At 38.2% G+C, this 10,898-nt stretch overlaps 1 protein-coding gene across 2 annotated transcripts; it reads left to right on the top strand.

Annotated features, from left to right (window-relative positions):
* The first annotated feature begins 874 nt into the window (after window positions 1-874).
* On the top strand, window positions 875-7,015 carry LOC115427868 (brain and acute leukemia cytoplasmic protein). 2 transcript variants are annotated; one of them, XM_030146584.1, is made up of 3 exons: window positions 875-1,289; window positions 1,541-1,665; window positions 5,799-7,015. In XM_030146584.1, the coding sequence occupies exons 1-3, from the start codon at window positions 1,151-1,153 to the stop codon at window positions 5,919-5,921; spliced, it is 387 nt and encodes a 128-aa protein (XP_030002444.1). In that variant the 5' UTR covers window positions 875-1,150; the 3' UTR covers window positions 5,922-7,015. The 2 variants fall into 2 exon arrangements, with proteins under 2 accessions (XP_030002444.1, XP_030002443.1); XM_030146583.1 differs by having other exon boundaries at window positions 880-1,289; window positions 5,796-7,015.
* Window positions 7,016-10,898: the final 3,883 nt, after the last annotated feature.

Genomic DNA, 10,898 nt, shown 5'->3' on the forward strand with positions numbered 1-10,898 from the left:
AATGTGCGGGTAACTGTACCTGTGCATTGCTGCATTTTCCAGACAAAAATTACCACATTTGCTTGCAAATGTGCATGTACAATGCATGTGTAATATCAATGTAGCTATAGATATTTTTCTAATCTTACTGGTGTATACACACCAGTAGCTCGGACAAAAAAGAGGATCTCTTTAACAAACATAAAATCCTTCCTCAGGATATTTACTGTAGTGATTAATATGTTTCAAATGCAACAAGTTCTTTAACCCTAACTGATGCAGTAAGTACTTCCCATCTCTGAAACAACCATCAGTTTGATAGAGAGCATCGGACTGTGTTTCAGTGGAAAAAGGCCATGTGGTCAGTGAATCTGTACAGTAAACAACTGTGTTAAGAGTCAATATCTACTCTTCAGTGACAGTTGCATTGATGACATTTGCATGTAATATGTGTGTCCCACCAGCAGATGAAGCTGTCGGGTTGTCTGATCATTATGAACCCAGGAAAGAGTTCTTTATTCAAGGAACTGAGTTGCAGTCCCACCACAGGCTCCATTCAAAGAGATCATACTCTTGTCTCCTACGTGTTTACATCTAAAGATCTAAACCTTGAAAGGGCCCACAGCACCTAACCAACCTGAGTGATCAGCTGAGTGTAAAAACATATCTTATAGTTCAACAGGTAGGACTAATGAAGAGACCAAAATATTCCCCCATGAAAAAAATATTACATCAGGAAAATAGATGGAAAATAGAAACAGAAGTTTTCCACTACTTCTGATAATTATTACCTTACCGGGTGTTGGACTGATGTGAACATTTTTATCATATTGCCCAGTACTGCCATTGCGCTGCTCATGATGATGATGATGATGATGATGATGATGATGATGGTGACGACGATGATGATAGTGATGATGGCAGTGGCTGTGGATGCAGCTTTAACTGCCTCCTCCCTCGTGATGACGCAGACCTCTCCGTGGGTTCCTGCTGTCTGTGGAGCAGCTCACAGCAGCAGCCGCTCCGACGGACGATGGGATGGGAAACACGGCTGCAGGTGATGCAGTGACTGATAGGATGCTGCGGCCGATCTGACGCCACACCAACCGTGCTGTTTCCGTCCCGTGTCAGCCCCACGCCGCTGCCGCTGGCCTAACACCTGCCGTCGTGGATGCTTTTCCCGATGGGTTGTGGGGGGAGTCGGGCGGACGCCATCATCGAGCCAAGGTACCATGAAAGCTGGACCAGGGAAACGGAATCGACGTGGCTGACCAACACCGACGTGGACACCCCACTGACAGTACCTAACAGTAAGAGCCTCCTGTGTGGATGGTATCACCTGTGCGTCCAAATGGGGAAATGAGGGGGCATCCACATTCCTTGTCTCTTTTGGTAAATGGTGAAATCTGGTTTCACATTGAAGATTAAATGAAAAAAGCAGACACACAACTGCTGTCAACTGTCTTACACAGTGGCTTGTGTCATTACCTTAAAGTGAGACAGGATCTGTGTGTGTCAAGTGATAATAAAACCTTGTAACAGCTGTCCTGTCTTTGTTCAGGTAAACCTCTCGATGCCAGCCTGAAGGAGAAGAGGATGGTGAACACGGGCACCCAGTGTGGGAAGCAGGCCCTCGGCAGCACCGGCTCCAACCACCAGAGGAGACCCAGACGCTCCTTCAGTGAGGTGGGTGTCACTGAAGGTAACATCTGCAGGTCTGGCTGACAGCTGGAAGAACACCTTCTGTTCTTAGAAACATTGACCATATAGGCCGAGACTCTGCTGAGTCAGAAACTAAAGACAAAATCTGCCAAATTATTCAGACTCATGGTGGTTCTAACAAATATTAGGTTGATTCAAACCTTCCAAGCTGCAGCACATGATCGTTTATGGCTTTCAGCATTTTGTAAGTTTCAAAGTCAATGATTAAAAAATTTTTAAAGGAGATTTGTGAAATGGGATATCATGAGAAGCTATATAGAGCTTGAAAGTTGTCCAAAGTGAAATATGAGGTTACACAGCTAAGTTCAAAAAGTAGTAATAGGCAACTTGGGCCAGCTGAAATCCTTTAAGTAAGTAAAAGGATTTTCTTAAACTAAATACAAAACCTACTCTTGAACCTGAACTAAACACTCAAATGACTAAATAATCTAGAGACATTTTAATTCATCAGTTAAACCACTACATAAGTAAATAAGATATGACAGAAACATATAACAAGTGAAACTGGATTAACTGCAATCTTTGAAGAGATTGTGTGTGATTGCTAATGGCTTAAGTTTTGCTGGAACACAGCTGAACCACTGGTGAAGAGGCTTAAAGCAGAAATCTTGTTAAAATGAAAAATTAAAGTTGAATGGGGAGGTGAAATGGCTTAAAGTAAAAAAAAAAAAAAAAAAAGAAGTTATTAGTGAAAGGTTTTTTTGAAAATCTTTTTGTTCCTCTGCTAAATTGCAGAATGTATCACACAAATAACAGTAAGTAGAAGTAACTTGACATTTAAAATAGATTTCAAGAAAAAAAAAAAAAAAGGACCTCCTTTGGGTATCTAAAATTGAACATATTTGAACAATAACTGGTTGCCTAAAGTCCTTTATTAAAATAGACACAGATGGTAAAAATTTGTATTAATTTATCAGTCTCATTCCATACCTAAAGTCCGCTATGTGGGCTATGAATCTTATACATATGAATTCATGGTTTACCCCCTTTCACAAGATGCTTTTTTCTAGTCCTGTGTGTGTGTATGAAGGAAAGTTAAAGTTAACTGGGACAGATCCACACACTCTACCATTGAGTTCATATACTTTATACATTATACAAGACTTGTTAAAGATATTACACTCAGTCATCTTCAGAGGGCTGTAACTGTGGAACAGAGGCTCTGTTGGAGCACTGACCCTGGTCTACGACATAGCATGTGTGACTTGTTTCTGTAATATCAGATTTTTCAATATTACTAGGTAAAGTGTTGCAAAACATGGCATTACAGATATTAATTTGAGGGTCAAACAAAGTCTGATTCTCTGAACTCTTTCGTGCTGTAGAAAAATCTACCTGTTGATGCAAGATTTTGGCCGTTCATAGGCGTTTTCAGTTAAGTAGGTGGGGTTGAATATGTGATTGACAGCTGCTATCAGTCGCTATTTAGATTCTGTGAGTTGATGTAGAAACTTCATTGTTCCTCAGTGGTTCATCCATCTTTATATTTAGTCTTCTTCTTGGGAGTGAGAGGAGAGAGGTGCAGAAGGAAGGTGTGTTTTGTCAGTTTCATTCTGATTGTATTTAAACAATTTGCATATTGTATGTACAGGATATGACTGTGGTGACAATTACCCTCCTCCCTTGTTCCCTGCAAAATCCTTTTCAGCTTTTATTATTTTCACCAGAACACATAATCTATTTGCTTCACATTATCAGTAGCTCTGCATTAATAAAAACAGCAGAGAACAGATTTATGACAAAATACAAACAGACATATGGCTGAACATGGAAAAGCAAACACACTGTTTACAGATAAGAGCTGGACAGCAAATATGCACAGTTCTTACGGGTAATATTAATCTGTTTTGTGTTCTGTGTGAGGTTATAGTAGAAGCAGACAGTTTAAACTAAATATGGATCAATAGCCAACATACGCACACATTTACCCACATATGTAAAATGATCAGTTTATCTGCATATATTTTAATTGAATCAGTTTTTCCAAACCTGAACTAAAAAAATCATGGTTCTAAAACAGTTTCCTTCCTAAAATTGTATAAAAAGTGTAAGTTTCAATGGTGTTAGTGTGCTATATTTGTAACAAATTAAAAATAATTTTAAATAAAAGCACCACTATTAGGTAGGAAACACAGAAACACATTCACTCCAAGAAACAAACAGGCTACATTTTGAGTTTCAGTTCAGGCCCTTAGAGGAAATACTGATTTTGCAATGGAGGCATTTTTCATTGTTTTTAGGAGGAGAAGACTAAGGTTAAACAGATGAATTAAGCCTTAATTTGAATAACTGGAAAATAGTATGATGTACCTCTTTTCTTTGCCATATATGACAGTGAACTACTATTTTGTGGTTTCAGATTAATGAATAAAAAGTGACATAAATGAATGTATGTATCTTTTTAGCCATGCTGCTGCGCCCTTAAGACACATGTTGACCACTTGAATCATGAATGTTTATGTATGAATTATTATGTATTAAACAAAAACTTTTCCTCCAAATGTAATATTTTGATTAATAATTGCACAAAAGAATGAACAGAGGTTTGTGCAGACATAGGTGTTGATTTCATATATTTATAACACGTGCATGTGTCTTGTTTCACTTTCTGAAGTCGGCATTTTGTCAGTCATTTCTTCAGCAGCATCAAAACGAAACATTTCACAAACTCTGAAAAATAAAGGACTTGAATGTACCTCAAACACTTCAGCAAAAGTACTGCTGAAATAATGTCACTAGCTTAGCAACATTAATGCTACAAGGCCAGAGGTTAGTGCAATACTCTGTGAAATACCATATTGTTGTCAGCTGAGTAGGGAAGTTTTGTTATTTATTTGTTTAATGATATAATCTATACAATTCCTCTGAAAAGTAGATGTTTAATGTTTAAAAGGATGTTTAATGTTTAAAAGGATCCCCATTAGCTGCCACCAAGGTGACATACTAACCTTCCTGGGGTCCACACAGAAGGACAATACAAAACACAGAACATAACAATACATGATATACATGACAATCACAATTCACATTATTAACAATGCAGATCTAAAAGCAATAACCATTATAAACATTATTAAAAACATAAAACATAATCAGTAAAATACAACATTAGTTTTTACATTCATGAGTTGCATCCATCAAAAAAAAATAACATACACTCCCCTCCATACAGTACTTGCTCAGAAATTTAAGTAGTCCCTTCTCAGGTGATACTAGAAAGATGATTTACCATTTAATTTACATATGTTCAGGGGCAAATATTCCAGTGATTGATGGCACAATAAATAACTGTTCTCTTTAAAGGATTTGATTTTGGATGTGACAACCTAATCTAGTCATAATCAGCTGACCTAGTAAAATGAGAGTGAACTTGACTGCATCTGACAATTTGTTTGTAAAGGAAAACAGGTTGAGTAGAAAAGATAGTGTTACTGAAAAATTTAACTGTGCTGAACACAAGCCTATTCTCTACAGTTAACCATGAGAGTTGACGCCGGTGCGTACTAACTGTGCTTTTTCTTACAGGACAATGTAAGACTAACCTGGCAGCTCTGTTGTAAGCTATTTGCAATTTCTTCAGTTGACCTTTAGATGCAGAGGACCATACAGATGCACAATAATTTAGGTGACATAAAATTAGAGATTTAGTCACCTGTCCCGCAGTGTTTGAAGGGACATAAGAAGGACATTTCTTCACCATGACAATCATGATCATGACAAAAAGATTGATCATGAGATCGTCTAGACCCACTGTCAAATTTTTTTAGCGTTGATATTTGCCAATTAATCCAAACTATTGTTATACAAGGCTTTAAAAATCATTTAACCTCTGCTTTGGATTCAGTAGTGGGATCCGTTTTTCATGATTAAGTTATAGATGTTTTTGTCCTTTACAAAATTCAATTTAAGAAACGTGAAAATCTAATTCTCTTACCTAAGAAATAACATTGTCAGTGGCGGCTGTACAATGTTGAGGTTTTATTTATTTATTTGTCCACTTTCTGGGAAATGCTTCAGGTCTCAGGTGGCCATCTTTGTCCACTTGATGACATTTAAATGACATGACATTCAACATCTTTAACATGTGTTCACAGCAGACCACTCGTGACTCCAAAAGGAGGGCATCAAAGGAGGTCGCCGCTTCATCTAAAGATGGGCAGCCTGTTGGAATCACTGGCAGCGGAGACTCTGAACCTGGAAACGTGTGTGACGAAAGATGAAGAAAAGGCCAGGCTCTTTGGAGATGAAAATAGCCAAAGAAACTATGAGCGGTTCACCACACGACGGGATGGCAGTTGGCAGAAAAGTGTGGATGATGTTTGCTAATGACTGTAAGATCTTGGCTGCCTGTCTCAGTGGTAATACAACGTAAGCACCTGCGTATGTCTCCATCCAAAGATCTTGGGATGCTGCATCTTTGTCGTGCCATTGCAAATGCATGTGTGAAGCAGAGCGTGGTCACACTCTCCACCATGCTTATACTCATGCTTCTGGTGGTCAGAGAATGTGTCACTGTGTAAAACCAGTTCAAAGAAAACAGCAGTTTTTTGAGAGAGCATTTCATATGCACATGATAATCACAATCTGCACATCTAACGTTTGCTGTGTGAGGCCTTCCTAAACAGATTTGCTCCATTTTTTTTCCTGTGCAAATATTTCCTTTTTTTGTGAATGAAAACTGATAGTGTGGGAACCAGTGATGATGCTGTTTTAATGTGAGTAAATGCTGTAAATTATTTACGTTCACAAGAACCCGAAGTGCTGTTTAGAAATGGAGATTTGGAGCTTTGAAGCCTGAAGACTGTCTTTTCCAGCTTTTGCTAGAAAAAGGAAAAAAAAAAATACAAACCCGCATGTGCCTATACGTCATCTTGATATGAACTGCTCTTGTGTTTGATTTGAAATTATTTTTTAAAATTTCAGCCATTTTGGTGTTTTCCAATTCTTACATTTTCTGTTTTGTTTTGTAATGTTACACTACCATAATGTATTGTAATTATGTGTCCTTTGTGTGGCTTACACTGATCTGCATGTATTAATCAAACTGAAATATATATATAAAAAAAAAAAATCATCTAAAACAAACTGTTGGATGAGGAGCAAAAGGATGATCAGAAGACTTCATTTAAAACCACCAGGTGGCGGTGCTTGCCCATCTGAGGTCTATAAGGAAACCTCTCAGGCTTGTTAGTGTCAACAATTACTTTGTGAAAGATTAATTTCAGCTTCAGTATTGTGAACTGAAGGATGAAGTGTTTCCTTAATAGGAAGAAAGGTCTCCTTTCTCTTAAGCTTAATAAACTCTTTAAACCTTCTCGTATTCATTGCACATGCTTTGACACAAAGCTGAAAACAGGACCTCTTTTCTGAGGTCATGAAGGGCAACCCATTAGAGATACATGGTTCTTACAGGACAGTTGAGCTACAAATATATGATGATCTGATAGAATATGATGCATTTCTGTAAATTACACTATCAGCTGTTTATAAAGTAGTTCCAGTGAGCTTAACCTTAAATGTACACAAGTGCAGCGGTGAGATTTATTGAAAACATCAGATAAAACATCAGATATAATTGGAAAACAATTACAGGGTTCATTTTGCTGCACTATGACTACATTTAGTCACTTTAAGGTTACATAAAAATCACCGCACATCCACAAAAAACCTCTGCTCATTTTTTTTTTTTTTTTTTTTTTTTTTTTTTTTTGTCCACAATTACCTCATGCACATAAGGATGATTAAAGATCCAGTGATCATTCATGGTGGAATTTAGGGAATTTTTGTAATTATAGTACTCAACCACACAGAGAAGACAGGTACTGCATTAACTCACTTCTCTGGATTTTCCATGGATTTTCATGATCTTAAAATGAGTTGTTCATATAGATGTCACTGTTTATTGAATCAACATTGTGTGTTTCTACAGAATCTTCTATTTTATAGTAGGTGTCATCCATTGTGGACCAAAAAAGTCAATATGGAAGTATCTTTAAGATATGATACTGCTGATTGCCGAAAGAGGTGACTCAAAAACCCCTGGACCCCTGAGACTTGGCATGATTTTGTCTAATAACCTCAAAAATAAGTCAATATTTTTTTCCACATACTCATTGCTTTTATTTGGACACTCCAATAAGTGCATCTATCCTTAAAATGTTCCTCTGTTAATCAGGGCAAATGCAAGACTTTGTTTTCTGCCATTGATTGACATTTGACTGACAGGTCTGCATAACAGCTCAATCACCTGCCAGAATGGACTTACATATTACGCAAAGTGATGTGCTCGATAAAAATAAATAAATTCATTTCAAATAAATATGCCAACAATAGACAGCATGTGTGAACCTTATCAAGTAAAATATGCACCTCTGTTAGGTATTTCACCTTTGCAATTGAAATTAGAAGAACACTGGTTTGTCTCTGAATAAATCAGGATTTAATGGTTCTCTTGAACATGGCATTGTTCAAGTGGCAGAATTCAAGTGATCAGACACTGAGTTCCAAAGTTTTATTCTTTTGGCAAAGGGTGATGTCTGAGCAAAAGGTGTTTTACAGAATGGAACTCTGTAGTTGCCACGTGATGCTGCTCCGGTGGATTTGCTACAGCTTTGTGGGTTATTTACAAAGCTTGATTCACACATGTAGTGTAACACAGTGACAGGAGTAGAGGTTCAGACAACATGTGATAGAAACTTACGATTTGTCAACAAGACCATAAGTAAATATAGAAAGAACACAATATGCAACAGCCACCCACATGTGCTTCAGTAAAGCCTACATGATATGTACAGGACAAGGAGCACCCTGAAAAGTGAAGCAAATGCTTAAGAGCCAAAACCTGCAGTAAAGAGAATGTCGACTGGGGGCTGGCTCCCAGAGGGATTCAATTCCTGTAGACCAGGGGTCGGCAACCCTGGTCCTACAGAGCCACTATCCTGCATGTTTTAGATGTATCCCTCTTCCAACACACCTGATTCAAATGATAAGCCTATCATCACGCTCTGCAGAAGCCCGGTAATGACCATCAGGTGTGTTGGAAGAAGGAAACATCTAAAACATGCAGGATAGTGGCTCTGTAGGACCAGGGTTGCCGACCCCTGCCGTAGACCCTCGTGTTAAAATGACCAACCTTACAGCAGCTATGAACATGTTTATATAATGGTACAGAAACAGTTTTGGTCTCTACAGTTAATTTCCCCTTATGTTGACAACTGCATGTCAGTGAATTTTGATATAATTAACACTTTAAGATTCTATTAAGACAAAAGCTTCCGCCTACGGTTATGGCCACTGGTATTGACAGGGGCTGTCAGTGTCTTCTGTACTGTTTGTGTTTTACTATAGTTAGCTGTTGCTGAGTCTGACATTCAGATCACGTGTTCATTGCATAAAACCTATTTCTGTCCCTGACAGGCAGCTCTGCTGTAATTATTGTAGGAACTTGCACTAACAAGACCATCAGTACATTCTGTCATGAAGTTTATTGGTACTTAATAACCACAGTAAATTAGCTGCATTATCTGATGTTTTCACTAATATGGATAAATCTGGCCAAATAGCCAAGTAGAATCCATCCTCATTCTCTCTTAAACTAAAATGCGTAAAACACTGAGATGGAAGAGCCTGAATGGAGGTATAACAGGTTTAACAACACAAAATTTTGTTACCTGTAGCAGTTGAAGCAGGTTAATTGTCTACTTTACATTCATCCTGGAGTCTTCAAAGTGTCTCACTTGCTTCCACTTGACAACCCAGTGAAAATCATCTAGTTACATATGCACAAGGAAATTAAGAGAATCCTTATCAGCTATGGGCACTGAAAGTTGTGACCCAGAGTGATTCTTTAATCCTCCAATGAGAGCAATGAGAGCTTGGCAAAACTTTTTGGAGCCACATACAGAACCAAAGGCCCATCCCTTCCACTGGGTACAGCCGTGGCCTAGGTGGCTGGAGAGTGGGCTGAAGAGTGGGCTTGTGACCAAAGGGTTCAATTCCCTGGGCTGGTGGAGAGTTGTTGGCTGATGTGTCCTTGAGCAAGGGATTTAAACCCCCCGCCCCCCCCCCCCCTCATTTGCTCCCCGGGCACCTGATATAGTGAGCCCACATGCTCCTAGCATGCAGTTTGTGTGATGCATGACCTAGTGATGGGTTAAAGGCAGAAGACAAACTTCGGTGTGTGGTGCATATTTATGTGTATGAACCCCTACTGGCAAAATAAAGATTCTATTCTATTCTATTCTATTCTATTCTATTCTATTCTATTCTATTCTATTCTATTCTATTTTATTCTGTGTCCCATCCAATCTAACTGCAGAAAAAATATAAACAGTAGTCAATGGAGAGACAGAATTTTTTAAATCCCATTTGAATTGTGACACCATTAACACATATGATGTTCATTAATTTAAAGTATCATTTTACATACCAATAAAATTGTGGTTTGTGGCAAGATAGTAAAGAAACATCTAGTTTTGTATGAAATAGCACGATGGACTCATCTCTGATCATACATACACATCACCAACACCAAAACAGCTGCTGCCCTGGTACATTTTACCTTCGAGAGCAAGGTGAAAAATGTATTAAAAGGGGTGAAAATCAGTACAACCTGGTCATGCTGAAACTGCAGGAACTTTGAACTTTGAACAGACAGCTAGGTGGATGTCGCTTTCCCTGCTTTTGGGTGTGTGGTCTTTCTATTTCTGTATTTTACTGTCTGATAGTTCATAGTGACATACATCACATGTGCAAGTTATGACAAAGGACAAACTATTATAACTTGTCCCTATAGCCATTCATTGTAATACTTTTTTCCTCTGAGGTTAGGTCCCATGGGGCACAACCTGGAGGGCTGTGGCTTTGGCTGTCTGAACATATTCATACATTAAATACAGATATAACAATTTCAGTAAATGGTGCTTATGTTAACACAAAGCTGAGCATGAAGTGAAGCAATGGACTGCTGTAAGCGCAAGAGTAACTTCAACAGTATTTAAGACACTTAAAATTGTGATGTACTGCTGGTAAAAACTGACTATGAAAACTAATCATTGTATTGAGCTGAATAAATTCATTTTGCCCCTTCTGAACCATAACCAGTGCCTCATTAAAGAAAGTTGTTACAGTAAATGGACATATAGGGTTTCCCATTGTTGACTGTTTGGAAAGTAGTGTTATGGCTTACTGATATCAAA

This window comes from Sphaeramia orbicularis, chromosome 11 (assembly GCF_902148855.1).
Source record: "Sphaeramia orbicularis chromosome 11, fSphaOr1.1, whole genome shotgun sequence".
NCBI classification, from domain to species: domain Eukaryota; kingdom Metazoa; phylum Chordata; class Actinopteri; order Kurtiformes; family Apogonidae; genus Sphaeramia; species Sphaeramia orbicularis.